Source organism: Phytophthora parasitica (assembly GCF_000247585.1).
Source record: "Phytophthora parasitica INRA-310 unplaced genomic scaffold supercont2.57, whole genome shotgun sequence".
Lineage (NCBI taxonomy): Eukaryota > Oomycota > Peronosporomycetes > Peronosporales > Peronosporaceae > Phytophthora > Phytophthora nicotianae.
In genome coordinates this window covers 153,061-174,285 of record NW_008649043.1, presented here as the reverse complement: position 1 = coordinate 174,285, position 21,225 = coordinate 153,061, and the positions used below count along the sequence as shown (strand labels likewise).

The window sequence follows — 21,225 nt, the reverse complement described above, 5'->3', positions numbered from 1 at the left end:
GTATCCATTCTTATAAACTCCTTGAAATAGAAAAGCGCCAATAAAATCCAGAGCTTCTCCGGGCGCCAGCACGGCTTTGTTTAATAAAGTAGTGATCTTTCCGATGTATTTAGACCAGATTTGTCTGATTCCAGAAACGTTAGTTGATACATAATAATAGCCTTTTAAATTCTTGGACATCCAATCTTCGCTCCACAATTTTCCCTATATTGCAATAAAAGAAACATCGAAGTACATTAAGTACTTAGGGATCTCCAGACCTTATGATCATCTTACGTTTCGTTGCGAGTCTGCTTAAGCACCACCTGGCAATTCATGGGTGCCTTCTAAAACCCATATAAAACGAATTTATCAGTTCAATCGGTAATTTATTTTAAATTACAAAACGGTATCATGTGCATCAAACTGGTTGCTGGAATGCAACCTTCGCGGGTTAGAATTGTTTGATGAGACCAAAAAGTGGTCTCACCAAACAATTCACCGTGATTAAACTTTAATGTGCGACTTTTTTTAAAGTCGTTTCCGTTCTGTAGCTTAAACTCTCTAGTGACGATCTGAAACTCGTTCCCATTTTTACTGTATGTAATGCTGTACTGGTGGGTTCTTTGTGTAGGTCTTATATCGAAGTGTTACGTAGCTAATGTCATGCCGAAAGCCCAGCTTCTTCTTAAGCGCCAATTTCATTCTCGTTGCTGACAGCGAGATCTTTGTTTTAGCCACAAGCTGACCTTACATTCTCAGAAATCGATTGACAGGATATGGTGTTGACTCATCCAAGCTGCAAGACCAGCACGTCGAGGAGAGCGAATCTGCATTCGCGGCAGAACAAGTACATGTACCCTCCGTGCAATTTTTAAATTTCATGTATTAATAGTTATAAAAACGTAAAAATGTAGCATTTTGCACTCCGGCGATGCACCGCGCGACTACAAATGTAATAATCCTAAACGGTAAGTTTCAATCAAGGTGAAGGTACATGAACGTATGTATCGCCTCGGTTACAGCTCACGATCCTACCCCTGGTGCCGGGCGTGCGCATCACGCGGTCTAAATTGTCAACCAGCTTGGCTGAACTAAGTACATGTACATTTTTGTACAACGCGTGGTCGAGTGGGTTCGCTGTAAGCACTGATGTAACTGGTGGCCACATAGCGGCGGTACTAGTCAGCGCTGTAACAAACGAAACGCTGGACTTCTCCACTGGAGGTTCCAGCCTGGAGGGACTGAATTCTACCACCAGACGATACAAGCTAGGCAAAGCAGAATGGAGCGGGACCCATTCAACGACCTCCTCCTCCTCCGAGGTGTCGTGACAAACTAAAAGCGGCTGGGTGGCTGTCGTAGATGCGCAGTGTTGTGCAGCATCACAGACACCCTTGTTGTGCTGCCGACCGGGAGATGCTTCGCCGGACTCTCTCAGGAGCTCACTTTTCCTTTTCAATTGGTAACCTCTTGACAACATCGGCCTATTGTCGTCTATGGCAAGTCCTACAAACAAACTCAACATGCTGTCGCCCGTGGCGGCTGGCATCTCCCCTCAGCCTAAGGGTTTTGAACCCATGAAGACCCCCACACAGGACATCGAAGGCGGTGCCCTTCGTGCCGGTGGTGCCATCAACGTCTGGAGCCGCGAGTACATCGGTATCATAGTGCAGTACGCTGCAGTGGGTATGATCTACGGTACACTACCTGGAACCGTCTACCCGTTCCTGTTCAACTACCTCAATATGGAAAGCACCCAAGTGGTGTCGGCCACCGTGCTGCTCAACCTTCCGTGGTCATTCAAGCTCTTCTACGGTATCATTACGGACTGTGTACCGATCATGGGTTACCGTCGTCGTCCGTTCATGATCATCGGGTGGACGCTGTGCTTTATCATGCTACTAGTCATGGCGTGCATGAAGGCCGGAGATCCGTACTACCCGGAGTATGCATATGCTTCGATGAACGTCACCACTTTGTCGCCCGATATCATCGCCTCTTTCAACACGGACGCGCCCTCCACTGGCAGCAAGTTCATCGTTCTCATGATGCTTGCTGCTATCGGCTACGTTGGTGCTGACGTTGCTGCTGATGCCATGATGGTTGAAGTTGCCCAACGGGAGCCCGAAGCTACACGCGGTTACACCCAGACTACGATCTACATGGTCCGCACGGTGTTTGTGACTATCTCCAGCATCTTGACTGGTTTTGCGTTCAATGGTACCCACTACGGCGGCGACTTTGACTTCTCATTGAGCTTCCCTCAGCTCATGATTATCCTGACTGTCGTCTGTCTACCCGTCATGCCACTTACATGGTTTTTCATCAAAGAGGAGAAGCATGAGGGTATGGTGTTCAGCACCTACTTGAAGGAGCTTTGGACTCTCATCCAGACACGTCCGATGTACCAGGTCATTGCGTACAAGTTTTTCTCCGGTATTTTTGAGAATTTCACAATCACTTCGTCTTCGGCTATGCAAGCCTACTGGGCCGGCGTGACGCCTTTGAACGAGAAAATTCTCGCCATTATTGGCCACGGCATTTTCGCTGTGACTCTCTACTGCACGGGTAAGTATGGTCTCCACTGGAACTGGCGGTGGATGCACGCCACGATGATCATTGCCGTGACTGTGCTGGACTCTCTTGTGACGCTTCTCACGACGTGGAATGTCATTCGTAACCAGTGGTTCTGGCTGGGTGTTCCTGTCGTGGAAAACCTCCCGAGCGGCATGGCTTTTGTCATTGGCACGTACGTGATTGTGGAGCTAGCGGAGGATGGCAACGAGGGCGCCGTGTACGGTCTGGTTGGGTCGGTCTCCAACCTTGCTATTCCGTTCGCCAGCACCATCACGAAGAATGTGGACAGTGCATTCGATGTGGCCAACGCCGATATCGCCAGTGACACCACTCACGTGCGTTGGGAGGTGACCTACATTCTAATCATTCGCTATGCCATGAATCTGGCTGGTCTGCTCTTCCTGCCTCTGCTGCCCAAGCAGAAGGCTGAGACCAACGAGCTCAAGCGCAACGGAGGCTCCAGCCGCATCCTGGGCTTGGTGACGGTCGTCTATTTCACCTTCGCTCTTGTGTACTCCACCATGGTCAACATCATGTCCATCTTCCCGTCGACCTCGTGTCTACGTATCGCCGGAGGAACCGGCTGCTAAAATGCCAAAAGTATACCCGTTAAAAGTCATAAAAGCAACTTCAATGTCACTCAAAATGTCACTGTATCGAGGCAAAATATGAGTGATGGTCTCTCCAATTGTTGCTGTGCATCTGTGGCTCACTTGACGATCTTCTGTGTTGTGCGCATTCGTCTACACCGCCATGGCAACCGAGTCTTCATCGTCGTCTTCCTTTGCGGTTCCTTCTACTCGTCTTTCCGACGACTTGTGCTGCTTCTTGGACGCCCTGGAGCGCAACCAACCCACCAATACGGTCGTACACATACGCAAAGGCCGTCTCCAGCTCGAGACGTTCCTGCTGCAGCAACATAGCGGCGCTAAGACCTTCGAGGAAGTGATAGAGAAGGATTCATCACAGTGGCAAGAACATGTGACCAAGGCCAGGAACGACAAGGATGTGAGAGTGCAGCAGCGTCATATGATGCCGGAGCTCTTACCTGGACTGGAGCTCGTGCGCGACATCAAGGTGGGGAGACCAGGAAGACCCGACGATGCTGTGTACCTCAAGTCGGCGTACGCTAGAGAATGGCTACCACGCGGTAATTGCATTGCAGAGTGGAAGACACAAGAAACTACCTACTTCTTCCCGCTTATCCGAGGTTACAGGAAGTTTACGGGCCAAGAAGACGACGGAGAACTAAAGAAACGAACCGGGAATGAAGAGGAGGAGCTGTCCAAGTTCTTCACTAAGCCACAGACTCAGAGCAAGTGGGTGATCTCAACCACCAAGGAAAACGGTGAGGCAGGTCACTTGTCAGTACTTAAGCGAAGCGACGGCGAGTTCGTTTACGTGCTTGGATCCAAGAACACGCACCTGATAGCTCAGACAGTTGAAGACATTGAACGGACTCGAGAGACCCAGAAGAAAGAAAGTGGCAACGACCCGTTCTTTGCCGCGGCGCCGATTGCTACTGCTATTTTGCGAATGCTGTTTTCTCTGGAGGCAGCGAAACGTAAGCTGCTCTGTGATTTCTTGTGGCAGACGCGCACCACTGCATCGTTCGAGGTGTTGTGTCCAAGCCACCAGCACGTGCAACTGCTAGACTACTTGTCGGAAGATACGCCTGTGTTTTATGGCTTATCATTGATGACGCTAAACACTCCGGAAGGCGCAGAGATCTGTGTGAACCCCGTGTTGCCGTACGAGCTCATGCGCGCGCTTGGAATCCGCACAGTGACTTACGATATCGTCGAGTTTAATGTGGATGCATTTGAAGCCGCACTCGAGCGCAGCAAGTGTGCGTATCAGCATGAAGGTGGCGTCCATTTGTTCTTAGACGACGATGCTTCCGTCATCGGTATGCAGAAGCACAAGAGTATTTGGTATGTATGTCTGCGTGCCATACGGGAGAAAGCCAAGACGTTCTGCCGTACTTTAAACTCAAAGAAGCCTCCCAAAGGCAGAGCCAAACCTTTGACTCCAAACCAGGTGCTGATTACCGGAAAGGAATCGGTGAAGAAGCGTTTTCAAGCCATCCCAGGATTTCTTCGCATCTCGGATGAGGTCTCTAACGATTACGAGGCACTAGGCGAGCAGTTCCTCGAGTATCTGTTTAAAAATGAGCTTTTCAGTGGAGTTGTGGCCACTTCTGAGCAGGAAGAAAAGTGTAAACAGGTTGCTAGAGATGTTGTGGATCTCTTCCCCATCGTGTGGAAAAGGTTTCTGGATCACACTGGTACAAGCGATGTCATCGGCACGCAATAGACAATAGAAACCACATAAAATTTATACTATCCGATACACCCTACTGTGTGAGCCGAACTCAAGGATCAACTCGCGTGATGAGCCACCCACTGCCTCGCTCATAGTTGACTGGCTTTGTCTTGCCACCACCAAGTTTTAACCGTGCCGTCATGAGAGCTCGAAGCAAGCAGCGCCTGCTTCTCGTGCCAGCGAGCATTATACGTAACACCGCGGTGACCAGAGAGCCTCTCCAGCAACTTGCCCGTAGCCACTTCCCACACGTACACGAAGCCATCCTCCGATCCACCCAAGACAAAACTCTCGCGTGGACCGAATGAGGCTCGCACGATGTTTTTCGCAGTGTTTTGATGTCCCTTGAAACGTTGCAGCGGACGTTGCTCCACATGGCGGCTGCCCGAAAAGCCGGTGCTTCCACCACTAACACTACCGCTTGCACTAAGATTACCACTGCTGCCATAGCCAACACCTCCAGATATTCCAACCCCATTGGCTGATCCGTAGCCGTTGACGACACCTCCATTACCTCCGATCGAGTAGCTACTGAGTGATCCACTTGAACCGCCACTTGATGCACCGCTACTGAGTCCAGTTGACAGATGAACGCGTGGGGCATGAAGCATTCGCAAGTCCCACAGACGATTACTGTTGTTGCGCGAGCCACTTAGCAGAGTGTAGCCATTCGAAGCCATCGAGATAGACGTGACCTCACCAAGTGTCTGGCGTAATGTGTGAACACACAGTCCGCTAAGGATATCCCACAATCGGATAGTGCCATCCTTTGAGCCACTTACGATGAAGTTGGCATGTCTGTTGAACTGGACATCGCACACGGACGCAAAGTGGCCGCGGAAAGTCTTGACCACTGCACCAGTGGCAATGTCCCACAAACGTACACTTTGGTCGTAGCCTCCAGTCACCAAGTGCGTCTCGCTGGGATGCAGATTCACTGTGTATACATCGCCACCGTTTGGACTCATTAGTGTGGCCAGGCATTCGGCTGAGGTTACCGAGTAATTGTGAGGTAGCGTTGTGGCAGCAGCTATAGCGGACGTGGCATCTGAGGTAGCAGCGGCTGCGATTTCGACCGCCGACTGCATAATGTTAGCTCCACGTTGACCGTTCAAGAGATCGTCGTCATCATCTTGAGCCTGCTGAGCCGCAGCGCGCTCTTCCAGAGCTGCACGCAAGTCCCAAACTTTGACGGTACCATCACCCGATCCTGAGTAGAGACGCTCTCCTGATAAACTCGCAGTAAGATACCAGATTCTGGACGAATGGCCAAGTAGATCTCGCGTCCATTGTCGACAGACAGTCCCTGTGGTCTCGCCCACTTGCTCCTCGCCGCTCTCCTGGTGTGTCTCTGGCAGTTCGGTAGGCCAAAGCTTGATCGTGGCATCGCTGGATCCAGACGCCAATAACTCTCCATCTGTCCCCACAAACGTGACAAATTTTACATTCTGCGAGTGACCGACGTAAGTGCTTTTAACTGCGTTCGGCAGCACTTCACACTCGAAGTCCCTCAACAACGTCGTAACCTTTGGAATCGTCTTCGGGTGGTACCGACTGAACTCCATTTGATAGGCCACACTTTGGTGTAGTAACTGCACCAGTCGGTTGTCTGGCATGGCCACCGGTGGAGAGGTCATGGCGGCATCTCCGTCCTGTTGGGGCGAAATGACTTCTTCCAAAGCGAATGTAGCTCTCAACTGCTCCACGAGCTTCTCTCTTGACCTGACGACCCCCTCCCAGTCGCGGAAGGCGTCCGATTCCCCGACGGCTTTACATGTGAGCAGGTAGCAGAGCTCCTTGAACTCGTGGCGACTGGAGCTCGTGGCGGCCGCCACCTTCTCCAGCGGCTTGAGGTGCGTGGTGAGGAAGGTGAAGGCTTTCTGATACTCCTGCCGGTCGATGAGCTCTAAGTATTCTTGCTTGCATACGGCGTAGAGGAAACCCTGGTGGGCAGCGTGGAACTTCTTGAGGTGCTTGCCCAGCAGCTTGGCCACGAGGTCCCAGTCCCCGTCCACAATAGCGGCTCCTAGACGGCGTAAAGCGTCTCGCTCCTGTAGCCTACCGTGGCTCTTGACGTTGGCCTCGTCCTGGATCGTAGCGCTAGACATGGCAAAGCCTTCCTGTTGGAGGTACTGAGTGATGAGCGCCAGCAGCTCCTGCTTGATCTGCGTGTCATGCTCGTCGAAGGTCGCCTCCGGGGGAATGCTAGTGCGGTGGTGGCCTACATGAGACCATTGCGCAGTCGCTGAACTCACGGAGCTCGTGCTGGTCCGCCGACTCGCGGGGGGTAGCGGGGGCGTCGGTGCATCGCTCATTAGCTGCGACGAAATGAAGCTACTAGGTCACAATTTAGATTAATGACATTTTGGAGCAAACATTAAAGTACGAAAGTTGACTCGTTTTCTCATTTTGTAGCACTTCCATCGGTGCTGCTTACTACTTTAACTCATTCCTCCTTTAGTTTCATGCTCTTCTTCATCGAGCACGATGCTGGTATAGGCCTAATTGACTTATGCGAGGTCGCTGCCACCGCGACCGATGAGACTTGGTCGGTTGAAGATTTCAGCCAAGTTGAAGCTGCCGTAGCTGCTGGTCAAACTGCTTTGTCGTGACGCGATGCTCGAGTAGCAGCTGGAGTTGACCGTCATGGACGATAGTCGAGCCCAGTAGGCATCGATGTCTTCATCGTTCTCTTCTTCTAACTGACGCACAAGTTCTTCCCTCGCGATGGACATCACGTCGCAGCTCTCCACTGCATTCATGCATGACACGCAGAACGAGCGTTTTCGCTCCAGTATCGTGTGTTGGTCGGGTGCGAGTGCCACTACGGTTTTCTTGACGACGCACTTAGAGCAAACTGGCAGCTCGCAGCTAGTGCAAGTCCGTCGAATCGACACCAAGAAACTGGAGGCTTTGTGGCACACGGAACATCGAGTAGGCTCGTTAGAACTTGCTGGTCGTTGTCTGGCTACGAAGTCGTCCAAGTCGTCGGCGAATGAGTACGTTCGAGAAGATTGAGAGCTCCACCCGCAATTCTTGCGCACTCTCCAGGATAATTTTTTGGCTAGAGCGCACGTATTCTTTCGTGCGTATGCCGACCACTGCGTCGCGATGGTCTGAAGTGACATGTTCTTGAGCACCTCGTTTTTTGTGTTGAAGTCGAAGAAGCCGCGCACATAGCACTCCACTGTATTGGGCGTCTTTTGGCGGTACAGTGCACACACGGACATGTTTCCTCGCTCAATGCCATGCGATCTCTCGAAGCTTGGGATATCCGACAGTGCCACCGAGTGTGAAATGCTATACCCAACTCGTTCATATCCACGGACTTGAGTGATTCCTGTTGCATCGAGCGATACATAGTCGCGCCCTTCGTAGAGCCGCCATTTCACGGCGACGGTACGGAACGGGTCGTGGAAGCTGGGCTGAACGATCTCGTAAAGAACCTTGCTATCTCGAACATTGTCCTTCGTGCAGGCAGACTGAATCCTCATGGCCTCGTCCGTGGTAGCCACTGCCCCATACATGATCTCCTCTAACTTGCCCTCGACAGTGCCTAATAGTAGAAGCTGGGGTGTTGCTGGACACTGTGCTGTAGACGTATAGCGCTCACTGTAGATGCGCACATTGCCTCGGCGTCGAACTTCGCGCCACCGCTGAGGATCGGCACGGCCATCTTTAGTTTTCACGAGAGTATTGTACTGAGAGATGTTATGTCCAGCGAGGGTGTCTGCAAGGTGCTGCAACATGTTGCAGTCCTGCCTAGAAATGGAGGGCTCTGGAAGCAAGTGAACGAGCCGCATGTTCGCTGTTGCGTTCTGAAGTGACAATGAGCGGTGACGACCAAACTCTCCGAGTATTCGATGCTCTTCTTCAGTGTGCGTGCGAAGCAAACGGAGCACTTTTGAGAACAAATTATAGCTCGGAGGCCAGTAGATGCCTTAGAAGAGTCAGCAGACAAGAATAATAAGCTTGAGTCGTCGGACCTCCGGACTTTGGCACGGCGACACAGTGGACGAACACGAGGTACGGATTAAAGTCGAGGCCTATACACGCTGTCGGTGCAAACAAGTCAAGTATTACTAGATGCAGCCTCCACAGCAGAGCTGGTCATGCACAGAACAGGTAAATGGTGTCGAACAATCATCTATGCGTCCCACCGAACCTCGGTAACGCCTTAGCTGACGTCCTTGTGCATCTGAACTCCATCCAAGTGCTTGGATCCAGATTGCATGCAGTCCGTAGTCAAGTAGTAATAAACAGAAGGAGCCATGGAGTTCATGATGAAACTATCAACAAAGCTCACGCTTAGAACCGATTCACCTTTTCGACAACCTGTGGTGCAAGTCGGTCCGAAGACCGGTGCTCTGGCCAGGTCGGACTCTGACTCGGAGTACGAGCGCCAATTGCTCAGCTCCGGAACTGTCGTAAGTGCTTCGAGCGGTGCTGGCCATGAGAACGCCCTGGATTGTAGATCTTCGGAACTCTATAACCACCATCGGCATCTCACAGTCGAATGCTTACGGAACTTTTCACCGCTTCAACATGTGCGTGCGTTCTCTCTTCTACTTGTATTTCCAACAAAAAGAATAACAACTACGTCTGGGCCGTCTTCAACCTCGCACGCAAAACAAGATGCTCGCCTACCTTCAATAAACTCCAGGTAATCGCTACACATAAATTCGCATGCGCAAGAAACCACGTAGGTATCATGGATATGACGAACCAGACTAATAGCGTGTTATTACAGTTCTCGGGCGAGTTAGTCGAGCATTTCCATAAAAGCCAATACTAGATAAGGTCACTTTCTCCCCCACTAAACTATGCAGCCATGGAGTTCCGGCAGATTCCACTTCGGCTGTTGATCCGGCTGTGACGGGAGACTGCACTCTGCATGAAGCTGGCTCTGGATGCCCGAGCCATCTCTTGAGCCTTGGCCAGGCATGTTTCACGGTACGCCTTTGAGCTAGCCAGCTCCTCTTGGGCAACTTCCAGTGCGTCGGAGTTTGCTGCATCGGTGAGGCATGTGGAGCAAAAGCTTCTCTTTTTCCCGAGCACAGTACGCTGGTCTGGAGCCACGATACATACGAGCTGTTTGGAGGAGCATCGAGTACAGACTTGTCGTAGGCAGCTCTTGCAGCTCTTGTGGTTTGTGCCCAGGAACCCGAAGCTCCTTGAACAAACTGCACATCGGCCTCGAATTCGAGCTGGTGGTTGCTGAGTGATCGATGGCCGGTCGTTGGGTAGAGACAGCGATGCCGTACAGCCTGAGCTCTTCCGCATCCGCCACACTAGCTTCTTCATCAATGCACATTCGCGCTTCCGTGCGAAGCATGCCCATTGCGCTGCAATGGCTTGGAGTGACATGGTGTTGACCATTTCGTTCTGTGTGTGGAAGTCAAAGAAGCCGCGCACGTAGCACTCGACGGTTGTCGGAGTTTTCTGGAGATATAAGGAACAAACCGACATGTTGCCCCGCTCGATACCGTGGGTCTCCTCCATGCCGGGGATCTGCGCAAAGGCCACCGAGTGCGAGATATTGTAGCCGATGCGCTCGCGCTTGACGGTGTGTGCGATGCCCGTAGTGTCCAGCGACACGTAGTCACGCTGGTTGTTGTAGAGGCGCCACTTGATGCTCACATGATGGAATGGATCTTCCACCGTCGGCTGAACCAGCTCATGCAGCACCTTGCTGTCGATGATGCCGTCCTGAACGCAGGTGGACTTGATGCGGATGGCCTCGTCCGTGGTGGCTACGGCACCGTACATGACGTCGTCGAGCTTGCCCTCGATGGTGCCGAGTAGTAGCAGTGACGGTGTGGAGGGCAGACCGTTGTGACGGCTGCGCTCGCGGTAGACACGAATGCCATCCTTGCGACGCAGCTCCTTCCAGCGCCGGTTGTCGGCGAAGCCGTCCTTGGTCTTGAGCAGTGTGTTGTACTGCTGGATGTTGTGCACCGTGAGCGTTTCGGCCAGCTCGCGCAGCAGATCGCCGTCCTGCTCGGACATGTCCAGATCCGGTGGAGCCAGCTCCGTAATCGACTTCATCGTCTGATTTCTGCTGGACTTGTCAAATGTAATTGTGAGCTACGGTCGCCGCTGTAGTCCGCCTTGAAGCGCAGAAGAAGAACTTAGGCGCCACCACCACGAGGACAGGCGAAAGCAAGTTGCGCAAGTTGCCCGTGCAGATGAGTCGCGGACGAGTCAGTCGTGGCATAGCTTTCTCTTCCTGGAGTCCACTCGCTGAACAGTCAAAAAGTTCGACTCACAAAAAGCGGCAACATTTACCGGAAGTTGATAGGATGTGAAGTGGGCGAAGAGCTCAGCGTACAGGCAGCAGCTTGTTTGGGTTAAGTTGACTATCGATAAGCTTTACTCGGTTCTGTGCAACCTCACAATTTACAGGCTTTCATGGCGTTGTCGACGCTGCTGCCATTTATGTGTGGCCGAATCATAGAGGCTTTACCACGATTCCGATGCAGTAGTTTTCAAAGAGAGGAGGACATGAGTATCAACTTTGGACATAAATTTTGCGAATAAGATGAAACGAGGCCGCGCACTGAAATGTGTCCAGAATCGGCTGCTTTGATCACGGGCAACGTCCCGGCCGTGGGCAACCAGAGCCTTGTGGATCGACGACGACCGTGACGGCCAGCATTGCTGGCCCACCAGTGCTGGTGGTAGAATATTGGTCTGCGGGGATTAGTGGCAACAATTTTACGGGCTGCTGAAGCCGTGCGTCGAAGTCGGTAGCAACCGGCAATCGCTTGGAGACAAGGAATACCATATCTTGGTCCGCAACTAGCCTCACCGAAACATAAGCACTGCCACTAACCTTCGACGCATCCACGTGCCGCGGGTCACTGTTTTCGCCGACGCTCATCGGAACAATCAACTTCAACGTGGCACGAGCGCGTCGTCGTTAGCGACAGCCGCTTGATGATTTCGTGGGCCGGGGGCATCAAGGAGGCGATGTATTGTAGATCATTTGTATTATAATAGTGCTCGTTGACATCAACGCTTGCCGCCGGTGAGTCAATATAGAAGCAGTAGCCGTAAGAATGCGAATGGTCGGCATTGTTCCCTAATGCAAAACGAATGGTTTTGATCTGCACGCTACAAAATGGGCTACAGTACTGAACCCCGTTTTCGCACCCTCGGACCTCTGATAAACTTCCGGATATAATGCTCCTTTTGCCAAATATCCTCGGTTTTCTACGATGAAAACTGATGTGTTTGCAAATCGTTTATGGCCCATTACCACGAAAACGGGGTGCATTACTGTTTGCTAAAGGAATTCAACGAATTGAGACGGTCGATGAGCGATTACCACTGTATAATTTGTGGTTTGTTAATGCGTCAATTTGAAGTTACTTGGTTCAGTGCTGCATAAATCCGCACTTTCTGACTAGTGCTACTTTCGCGACGGACGGTCATCACAAAGGCCAGCGAAGTTGGTCAGCCAGCAGAAGCCATTGACTAGTTGCCACAACATGTCCACACCGACAACTTGTTGGGGACCAAGCGCAACCCAGGTAATGTGGCACGTGCATTGGTGAGAACGTGTACTATAAGATAGGAATCATCACTCGGTTGCGACGCAGATTGAGGCGACGGAACACCCGATGCTGGCGCACGAACCGACCATGGAGTAAATGCCCGAAAAACAAATTGTAATTAAATGACGGCACATTTTATTATAGTTAATGTAACTTTAGTTAATTTTCATCCCCGTAATATTCACTCCAATCTTAAGCCAATAATACCGTGATTCAATTAAGACACACGACGTCAGTAAAGAGTCTTTGCTACAAAGTTGTCATTATTGACGTCTCTCACGGAGCTTTTGACCGATAAGAGCGCTTTGATTCAGACTAACATATTGACACATTACACTAGCAATTTGATCTTCCACGTTGCGTCAGTTTTGGCCGCCAGCTTTGCCAGTAAAGGCGCGCGATTCATTGCCCCATTCCGTTGCCATTTTGAAGTTGATAAGGTGTGGGGATAGTAGTTCGTAATGAATGGACTTTGACCAAGAGAGAGAGAGAGAGAGAGAGAGAGAGGGCCAGGTATGGGACTGTGCAAGTACGCCGCTAGGAATCGATGGTAGGTGGAAATGTGGGATAGATATGGTGGCCGTAGTGGTGTAGTGGTCACCAAGGCCGATATGGACGCTTTAAATATAAGACTGGGTGTCGTGGTGTGCTTAATGGCCCGTCAAATGCTTGCCTAGGTTTATTTTCCACGTGACCAAATAGTGGGACCAAAAGTGTCAGTGCGAGTTTATCCACTCAGAATGTCATTAGCCAATAAAATCGATGGTAACTTGGAGAGCAGTAAAAGGCCGAGGAGGTTGCGCTAAGAACTACGAACGGGGCTCAAATGCCAAACTACCCAACAGTAATGCAATACTCCACTAAATCACATACCATATTTGCTCCACAGGTGCCGTCGTTTATATAGGCTGTTGACATTTTGATTTTACATTTTTGGCATTACTTATTGACTAGCAATTTGCCATTCAGAAGCTGAAAAGGTGTAGTAGTAATGTATGAACATGCTGCTTCTTACCTTTGCGGTGTACTAAATGCCTGTCAAGTGCTTGACAAGGCTATTTTCCACGTGACAAATGGTGTGACCAAAGTCGTCAGAGTCCTGTTAATAATATAAGGAATACCACACTGTCTGGCTGGTGCTACTTTAACGGTGGACGGCCTCCAAAACGCAAAGAAGCACCACCATGTCCATGCCGGTCTTTGATGGGCGACCAATAACAAAATATGGTTCGCCACTCAATTCTTATAGTACTCGTCTCCGCGGTTTCGTTTCACAGTGCAACTCTCAGGCATTCCAAGACGCATGCCACTACACATCGAACGTAACACTTGGAAATATTCATGGCTAATAGCCTGTTCGTTTTGTGGTGCCCTGGTCGGATGCATCTGGATGTAGTAGAGAGAGAGAGAGAGAAAGAGAGAGAGAGAGAGAGAGTGAGAGAGAGTAGGTAGCACAAAATGGTAAGGTAAGCTGGCAATTTGGGGTCACCGAGCCAATTACGGACAATCCATTCTGCCCAATGAGAAACCGATATTTCAGCTTAATCAATTATAATTGGTTAGCTATTAGATTTCTGTATAAAAGACAGGTTGAGATTTAGCGAAAAAAAAAAGTTAACAAATCGTACTTAAGTAATATTTTTAAATATCGTAAAAGAAAAGCCGATCTAGATAAGGAATAAAGTAAGAAAATAGTTGCATGTAAATTAGATCTGTGCTGTAAACTTCCAACGCTGCGGCCACAATTTCAATTTTTTGTCTTGGATTTGTAATTTTTGATCTACCATAAGCTAGGAAGCCTCAAGGGTATCGCTGAAAAGCTGACGATTTATCAATTTGCAGGGCCGTAGCGTAATTTCAATAATTGAACTGTAATGACAGTAAAAGGAATGACAAAACCCTTTTTTGGAAAATTTTTTCTGCCTGTTTATTTTAATATAATTTAAAAATCGAATATTTTCATTATTCTAAAAAACAATTAAATAACGCTACTTAAAAAAAATATTCAAAAATGATCATAAGAAAAACGGATCAGACAATGGCTACACTAGGGTTGTGCTTGTAATAACGAGTAGAAAATTACGAGGAATAAAAGCCTGTGCAACGGTGAGGCGAGACTGTCATTCGTTGCCGAGATGCTGCCGTCGTATTCACCCAAGGGACGTAAACGGTCGCCACAGCTGCAGCTCTGGAAGCGCGTGGCTCTCCTTGGCGTCGTTTTCATCCTATTGCTGTTTCTGTGGGTGCAATATACCATCCTCACCACCAACTTGGGCGGCATCCCGGCGCACGTGGACGAATTACAGGGCGCCACGAATCAGGAGGGGCAGCACCCGGACAACCGCAACGAGCAGGCACATCTCAGAGGCAACGAACATCTAAAACAGCGACCATCAGAGATCAATGCAGTGAATCACGCGACAGGAGGTGGAGGAGCAGGGGAAGGCCACGACGTCGACGAGATGCTAGCGGACGAGGTTGTTGCAGACGTGGAGGACCCTGATAAGACAGTGACAGCGGTGCCCTCTGGGCAGCAAGAAGCTCGACGTTTGGCTGTGCGCAAGGCTATGAAGTTTGCGTGGGGGAACTACGAGGAACACGCGTTCGGCGGGGATGAAGTGGACCCGATAAACGGCTGGAAACGTAGCAACGTTTGGGGCGACATCGCCTGCTCCCTGGTGGACGGCATTGACACGCTTTGGATCATGGACTTGAAGGACGAATTCCAGCGCGCTAGAGACTATGTGGCCAACCAGCTCGATTTCTCGCACTTGGGCCGCGATGGCAACAAACTCTCGGTGTTCGAGACCATCATCCGTGAAGTAGGTGGACTATTGAGTGCGTTTGACCTCTCTGGCGACAACATTTTCAAGCAGAAAGCTAAGGAGCTCATGGACATTCTCGCGCCTGCTTACGATGAAGAAGAGGGCGTATTCTACACACTTTTCAATCCATACACCAAGGAGAAGAGCTTTGCTGGGTGGGCAGGCTACCGGTAAGTGTGGTCTTCTGTTGTCGATCCGGTCTAAATGCCAACTGTATTAATGGTGGCTTTTTTTGATATGGCAGCGCTCATATTGCAGATGTCGGCACACTTCAGCTCGAGACACGCTATCTATCGGACATTACTGGAGATCCAAAATACGCCGAGATGGTAGGGAAATGCCAGAAATGATCTCTTGCGTCGGAATCTAACGATCACTTTGTCAATTCTTTTCACTTGTAACTCAGGGCGACGCCTTTTACCAGATTTTAAAGCGCGAAGGATCATACAAGAAGACGGGCTTGTTTCCGGTGCATTTCAATTCTGCCCGTGGGAAGTTCGACAGTCAGAGAAGCGTCATCACTCTTGGTGCGCTCGGTGACTCGTTCTACGAGTATTTGTTGAAAGTGTACATCTATAGCGGCAAACGCGAAGAGGATGAGTATCTTCGGGAGCTCTACGACGATGCGGTGAGAGGCATGGAGGAGCACTTGCTGTACTTCTCTATCCCCGACGATCTCTACTTTTTGCAGGAAATGAAAGTACCGTCCTTGTCGGTGCGTGACTCTAATACTTTTGCAGTGAGATGAAATGATGACTCTGACGTATAATATCGTGTTTGCAGGCTGTTCAACGCATGGATCATCTTCTTTGCTTCGTTCCAGGACTGTTGGCGTTGGGTACGCTATCCGAGACAGAGGACCACGCCAAAAACGCCAAACATCTTGAGCTCGCCGAGAAGCTCATGGAGACCTGCTACCAGTTCTATCACCGTCAGCCGACGGGGCTATCACCTGACATCGTGAGCTTCCCAAAGATGCAGGTGATTGATCCCAAGTACCGCCTTCGACCAGAGACCATCGAGAGTCTCTTTTACCTGTATCGCGTCACCAAGAATCCCAAATACCGTGAATATGGCTGGGAAATTTTTCAAGCTCTAGAGACACACACCAAGGTGAAGCACGGCTACGCTGCCATTATGGACGTCACGAAGCTGCCTGCTCAAACCGAGAACAAGATGGAGAGTTTCTTTTTGGCGGAGACGCTCAAGTATCACTACTTGCTGCAAGCCCCCGAGACTCTCATTTCGCTTGACAAGTATGTGTTCAATACTGAAGCCCATCCTCTCCGCATCCGCAGGAGGAACTAATTTTGATCTCTCTCGACCATTTGATACCATGTATATCACCACAAAAAAAAGAGTGCGTGTTTTGTTTACTTGTTACGTGGATGAGTCTTTCGACGCAAAAAGAAGTTTGTAGTTGTAGTTTGTATAGTGATCGAATCTCCATGGATCCGATAGCCTGACCACATCACTTCAGTCCTGGATAACATTTTTCAATTTCTAGCGGCACGAGTAGGTTGCCGTCTTTCAACAGTTGTAGGCCATGCCGGCACCGATTTTCGTGGAGCTATTGCCAGAGTTAGAGGTGACGAAGGCGGACAGTGAGGGTCTGCAGCAGCTGGAGGCGGTGCTGGTGGCGAACAACCTGGAGCAGTACGCACAGCTCTTGTATCGCTCCAAGACGAAGGACAGAATCGTTGCTAAGGTAACTCCGGGTAGCAAGTGGCACGAAATCCGCAAGGTCGAAGACCTCCGCATCTACGAGGAGCGCGTTACGGCTAAATCCGACACGCACAGCATCCCTTCCATCATGATGCTTGGCACTGTCGCGGGCAACCTGGATGACATCATGTTCGGCACCGTTGCTGCCACCGATACTGACGTGAGAATAAAGGAGCGAGTGTTGCAAGACGGCACCGAGCAAAGCAAAATATTGCGTTGCCTGGTGCAACCGACCGAGCGCGATCCGTTCCGGCAGGTAAGCGTCAAGTGGCAGCTCTACAGCACGCGTGACTACGTGTGTTTGGATACCACTGGCTTCGCTCGTTCGTCGACAGGTGAGAGGGTGGGTTACAGTTTATCACACTCTATTGCCTTTGACGAGCAGCTCCCGCAGTTTGATCGCCATAGTATCGACAGAGGCAACCGCTCGGTGTGCGTTATGTATCGCCAGCGGACGCCGAGCACGGTGGAGTGTTATGCGCGTGGCTTCTTTGACTTTGAAACCAAGAACGACCCAATCGCTAACAGAGTCGCATTGCAGGTCATTGCTAACCAGTGGCTCTCCCATGCACGGATCACGGAGCTGGCGCAGATGAAAAAGACTGTGTGGAGACTGAAGCAGCAAGTGGCGTGTGGGGAACCGATCGCGAAGGCTCGAAAACCGCTGACCACGTGCACAGCGTGTAGAATCTGTAACAAGGCGTTCAGGGTCTTAGGCGGCACCAAAGCATGCAGTATCTGCCTGAACGCGATCTGCTCTCACTGCTGCGTCAAGAGGCTAGTGTGCGTCGCGGACCCCAACACCAGGGAATTGATCGAGTGTAAGAGATCGTTCTGCGCGCGATGCATCCAGGAGACCTCGTTGACCGACGCCATGGACATAGCAAAAAAGGAAATACGGCGTGAAGCAGACCTTAGACCGTCATGGGCACTGGGTGGATAATATCGATGGGATCAAATAACGTATGCACAATGTAATTAACTGATGCATAAGGTCGACGACACTAGCAATGATTTAACAGCTTGAACCATCGATATTACGCGGAAGTCCCAGTAAGAATACCACCTACCGTAGAGCACCATAGTACAACCATGCCATCAGATGAGCAGACTCTTTCCACTCAGTCTGTCCTCATGTAAAGCTGATGCAACCTCGTGGTGAAGGCTTCGTCAACCATTTACACTCCCAGTCAGCTTCTACATGGCCAGCTTGTGTCTCTGGAGGAAGCTCTTCCTCCAAGTTACCGACGCTGTGAAGAGAGCGCTGTCGATGCCCAGCTCCTTGGCCACTTCCAACGCGTGCTCGGACAGCATCGTCCCAGTCACAGGCACACCGAGCTTCTGCATCGAACGTAGCCACACCAGGATACACTTCTCCGCGTCATCACTAAGTGTAAGTCCAGCCCCTGCCTTCCGCAGGCGATGTGATTTGGCGGTGTTCACAGACTCGCAGGCCTTCTCGATTTTTTCGCGGTCTTTAATCCAGGCGTAGATGACGCGCTTCTTGCTCCGTTTGGCCTCCATCGACAGCGTCGGAAAGAAGCGCTCCACCGTGGACGACATATCACCGCTCTCGTCGTAATACTTTATCGCCGCCAAACGCGTCTCGAACGTCGTGGATGAGCGCAGATTCTTGCGCTCCTTACGCCCGCCGCCTTCCTTCATCGGTAGTCTGCCCATTTTCTCAATTGAAATTCATTTACAAACAAGGGTTTTAGGTAGCTCTATCATTTTTCTGTAAACCTATACAAGTTAAATTAAATAGTTGTAAACGTATACAGATTAGATTAAACTTATGCAAGCCAAATTGTGCCTGACATTAATTCCGAGATGAGTTTACTGAGATTTACTAGTAAGTTTAATTTGCAAAACTTTACAGAAATTTAATTTAACTTGTAAGAAACTGCCCACACCTCTTAAATTTTATAAAACAATTAATGTAAACATATGACAGCAAACTACTTTGGATTTTTGTAACGAACCGACGGATCGGCCACTTGAATATGGCAACGCCACGCAATTATGCAAGATGATCAAGTCAGGTGCCTAAGCTACCGATGCCGCCCGATCACGTTTTGACTCTCGGTCCTGCAGATTCCGTGTTAGCGGATCCTTTGCCGACCGGTCGACTGGTGGGATCATTGCAAAGTTCATCTCCTTCATCACCAGTACATAGAAAAAAGTGTTGATCGCCATCACCGCTGCCAGTGTAAAGTACAAATACTCCATGTGGCCGTCGTTCAAGTCGGTGGGGATGTACTTGCCGAACAGCAGCACGAACACGGACAGGAGCGTGCTCCCCATAGAGTTCATGAAGAAGCCCAAGGCGATGGACATGCCACACAAACTGAGTGGGACCTCCGTATAGCCGATGTTGTACGTGGAGATTTGGATGAATACCGTCGCCAATGATACAAGACAGTACTGAGGAATCGCAGCATACCACGGAATGTCGCTCATCGGCTGACCGCCGTCGTCGTTCAAGATGTACTGCGTTTCTCCATTGGCATCTACATACATCAGCAAAGGGGAATTACGTCGGATAATTTCAAAGCAGCCAGACCAGAGCATCGCGATGATTGCCACGATGTAACCAGCCAAAACCTTGCCATATCTGCTGGGCGGTTTGCCAACATACTTCTCGTACAATGGATAGACAATCTTGTCAAGCAGTGGCACGAAGAGAAAGCCAGAAGCAGGATTGAAGATTTGGACTGTGGGGCCCGGAATTTGGCTGGCGTCAGGCCCGCTCCCGAGTCTCATATCGGTCTGCTGGATGATTGTTTGGTTGTTGCCGCGTTGGTTCTGGCAGACCCACCAGAACATATTAAAGGCGTTGAAAGGCAGGATACGGATCACTTGCTTGATCCCACGAATCGTTTCAGGGTCGAGATCGACGCCGACGGCATCGGTGGCGCCTTCAATGAACGAGGGGTCTCGAGCGTAATAGATGTAGATGACGGTAGCAACGACTGTCAACACACCGCACGCGTATGAAATGTTGTGACCTACTTCGCCATTGTCCCCCAAGAACGCAGCAGGGAAATTCAGCAGAAAAGCAGTGAGATACATGACCGTACCCAACACAATCATCCTCGCCTGGTAGTTGTGCTTGGCACGACGGACAACAACACGGATCACACTACCGAGAGCACTTCTGGTTGGTGGGATGTCCACATAGCGCTTTCGTGTGAAAAGCATAACTCCGACGAAAATAAGCAGCATGAGCAAGCCAACCAGGTAGACAGCCATGAAACCATAGTCGGCTGGGATGGCTCCAAAGCCGTGGATTGCGAGCGAAGGAAACACGGCGTAGCTGAAAGAAATGCCAAGGCGTGAGGCCCAAAAGTTTAGACTGAAGAACCTCGCCCTCTCTTCTGGAGGAGACGTGGTAGAGAATTGATCACCACCAAATGAGACCGTCAGCGCTCGAAGGCACACCTGGTTGAGCGCAACGCCACCAAAGAGACCGATACAGAATAGAGTTTTGCTCAAAGACTGGGTAGCGCGGATTGACGGCACGGCTGCAAGCGTGATGAGCACAAAGCCCACGGAGCTGGAGGATGCAGCACCAAGCAGCGTTTTGAATTTGCCGAGGAATTCATCAGAGATATAGCCTGCCGGGATGCACGCGAATTGGCTGAGAGAGTCGTATGTGAGCTTCATGGAGTTGGAACCTTTGTTGGACCAGCCCAGTCGCTGGAAAAAATTCTTGAGCGACTGGTTGACGGCATAGCTGGCCACCTCTTCACATATCGTCATGAGGAAAATGAAGACGCAGACTTTCTTCATGATATTCTGCGAGTACTTGGACGGTCGAGCGTCCCATAGCTTGGTGCTGTAGCCCGTTGATGGCTGCGGCGACAGTACCTGAGTGCTGTAGTCGGTGGTGATCTTCGGTGATACACCCTGCGGCGTGAGCAGTGGCGACGGGGAATCCTTGCGAGGAGCCATTGTGAGCTGAACAACACCAATTGAGTTATGTGGGCGAGCAACGTTGATCAATGCCGCGGATCTCCGGATTCTTTTTCATGAGCACGCTCCCATGGTCTTTCCACACGGTGTCGCTCTTTACAGCAGCCACCCTCAGTGTCGGCACACCATTTCAAGATGAGCCAGGTCGGCACGACCAGCATTATTATAAGGGTTGACGCTACTATCGGGTATTTGTGTAGTCGCCGCTCCAGTCAGAGTATCAGCATCTTTCCGCCTCGTTCAGCATTGCCGAATAT

The 21,225-nt window shown here is 50.5% G+C and overlaps 9 protein-coding genes across 9 annotated transcripts in view; 4 read left to right on the top strand and 5 right to left on the bottom strand.

Moving 5' to 3' along the window:
* The first annotated feature begins 1,440 nt into the window (after window positions 1-1,440).
* Window positions 1,441-3,245, top strand: PPTG_16423 (hypothetical protein). The gene has a single exon (XM_008913956.1). The coding sequence runs from the start codon at window positions 1,479-1,481 to the stop codon at window positions 3,147-3,149; it is 1,671 nt and encodes a 556-aa protein (XP_008912204.1). The 5' UTR covers window positions 1,441-1,478; the 3' UTR covers window positions 3,150-3,245.
* Window positions 3,240-7,256, top strand: PPTG_16422 (hypothetical protein). Its single transcript, XM_008913954.1, has one exon. The coding sequence runs from the start codon at window positions 3,313-3,315 to the stop codon at window positions 4,873-4,875; it is 1,563 nt and encodes a 520-aa protein (XP_008912202.1). The 5' UTR covers window positions 3,240-3,312; the 3' UTR covers window positions 4,876-7,256.
* On the bottom strand, window positions 4,873-7,229 carry PPTG_16421 (hypothetical protein). Its single transcript, XM_008913955.1, has one exon. The coding sequence runs from the start codon at window positions 7,197-7,199 to the stop codon at window positions 4,974-4,976; it is 2,226 nt and encodes a 741-aa protein (XP_008912203.1). The 5' UTR covers window positions 7,200-7,229; the 3' UTR covers window positions 4,873-4,973.
* Window positions 7,225-8,878, bottom strand: PPTG_16420 (hypothetical protein). Its single transcript, XM_008913953.1, has one exon. It carries the CDS (start codon window positions 8,685-8,687, stop codon window positions 7,395-7,397), a length of 1,293 nt encoding a protein of 430 aa, XP_008912201.1. The 5' UTR covers window positions 8,688-8,878; the 3' UTR covers window positions 7,225-7,394.
* Window positions 8,879-9,574: 696 nt separating this feature from the next.
* Window positions 9,575-11,065, bottom strand: PPTG_16419 (hypothetical protein). Its single transcript, XM_008913952.1, has one exon. It carries the CDS (start codon window positions 10,930-10,932, stop codon window positions 9,706-9,708), a length of 1,227 nt encoding a protein of 408 aa, XP_008912200.1. The 5' UTR covers window positions 10,933-11,065; the 3' UTR covers window positions 9,575-9,705.
* Window positions 11,066-14,516: 3,451 nt separating this feature from the next.
* Window positions 14,517-16,675, top strand: PPTG_16418 (hypothetical protein). The gene is made up of 4 exons (XM_008913951.1): window positions 14,517-15,438; window positions 15,513-15,597; window positions 15,675-15,983; window positions 16,052-16,675. The coding sequence occupies exons 1-4, from the start codon at window positions 14,579-14,581 to the stop codon at window positions 16,574-16,576; spliced, it is 1,779 nt and encodes a 592-aa protein (XP_008912199.1). The 5' UTR covers window positions 14,517-14,578; the 3' UTR covers window positions 16,577-16,675.
* A 29-nt stretch (window positions 16,676-16,704) lies between these two features.
* PPTG_16417 (hypothetical protein) lies at window positions 16,705-18,095 on the top strand. Its single transcript, XM_008913950.1, has one exon. It carries the CDS (start codon window positions 16,815-16,817, stop codon window positions 17,934-17,936), a length of 1,122 nt encoding a protein of 373 aa, XP_008912198.1. The 5' UTR covers window positions 16,705-16,814; the 3' UTR covers window positions 17,937-18,095.
* On the bottom strand, window positions 17,761-18,694 carry PPTG_16416 (hypothetical protein). Its single transcript, XM_008913949.1, has one exon. It carries the CDS (start codon window positions 18,671-18,673, stop codon window positions 18,191-18,193), a length of 483 nt encoding a protein of 160 aa, XP_008912197.1. The 5' UTR covers window positions 18,674-18,694; the 3' UTR covers window positions 17,761-18,190.
* A 345-nt stretch (window positions 18,695-19,039) lies between these two features.
* Window positions 19,040-21,225, bottom strand: part of PPTG_16415 (hypothetical protein) — a gene marked incomplete at both ends in the record, with an annotated part of 2,772 nt that continues 586 nt past the window's right edge. Inside the window, one exon of the mRNA XM_008913948.1 lies at window positions 19,040-20,953. Coding sequence (XP_008912196.1) covers window positions 19,040-20,953 — 1,914 coding nt within the window. The remainder of the gene's footprint in view (window positions 20,954-21,225) is intronic.

Coding starts and splice junctions, on each gene's coding strand:
- PPTG_16423 (XM_008913956.1), top strand. CDS start 1,479: ATGGCAAGTCCTACAAACAAACTCAACATGCTGTCGCCCGTGGCGGCT.
- PPTG_16422 (XM_008913954.1), top strand. CDS start 3,313: ATGGCAACCGAGTCTTCATCGTCGTCTTCCTTTGCGGTTCCTTCTACT.
- PPTG_16421 (XM_008913955.1), bottom strand. CDS start 7,199: ATGAGCGATGCACCGACGCCCCCGCTACCCCCCGCGAGTCGGCGGACC.
- PPTG_16420 (XM_008913953.1), bottom strand. CDS start 8,687: ATGCGGCTCGTTCACTTGCTTCCAGAGCCCTCCATTTCTAGGCAGGAC.
- PPTG_16419 (XM_008913952.1), bottom strand. CDS start 10,932: ATGAAGTCGATTACGGAGCTGGCTCCACCGGATCTGGACATGTCCGAG.
- PPTG_16418 (XM_008913951.1), top strand. CDS start 14,579: ATGCTGCCGTCGTATTCACCCAAGGGACGTAAACGGTCGCCACAGCTG. Junction 15,439..15,512: donor GCTGGGTGGGCAGGCTACCG/GTAAGTGTGGTC, acceptor TTGATATGGCAG/CGCTCATATTGCAGATGTCG. Junction 15,598..15,674: donor ATCCAAAATACGCCGAGATG/GTAGGGAAATGC, acceptor CTTGTAACTCAG/GGCGACGCCTTTTACCAGAT.
- PPTG_16417 (XM_008913950.1), top strand. CDS start 16,815: ATGCCGGCACCGATTTTCGTGGAGCTATTGCCAGAGTTAGAGGTGACG.
- PPTG_16416 (XM_008913949.1), bottom strand. CDS start 18,673: ATGGGCAGACTACCGATGAAGGAAGGCGGCGGGCGTAAGGAGCGCAAG.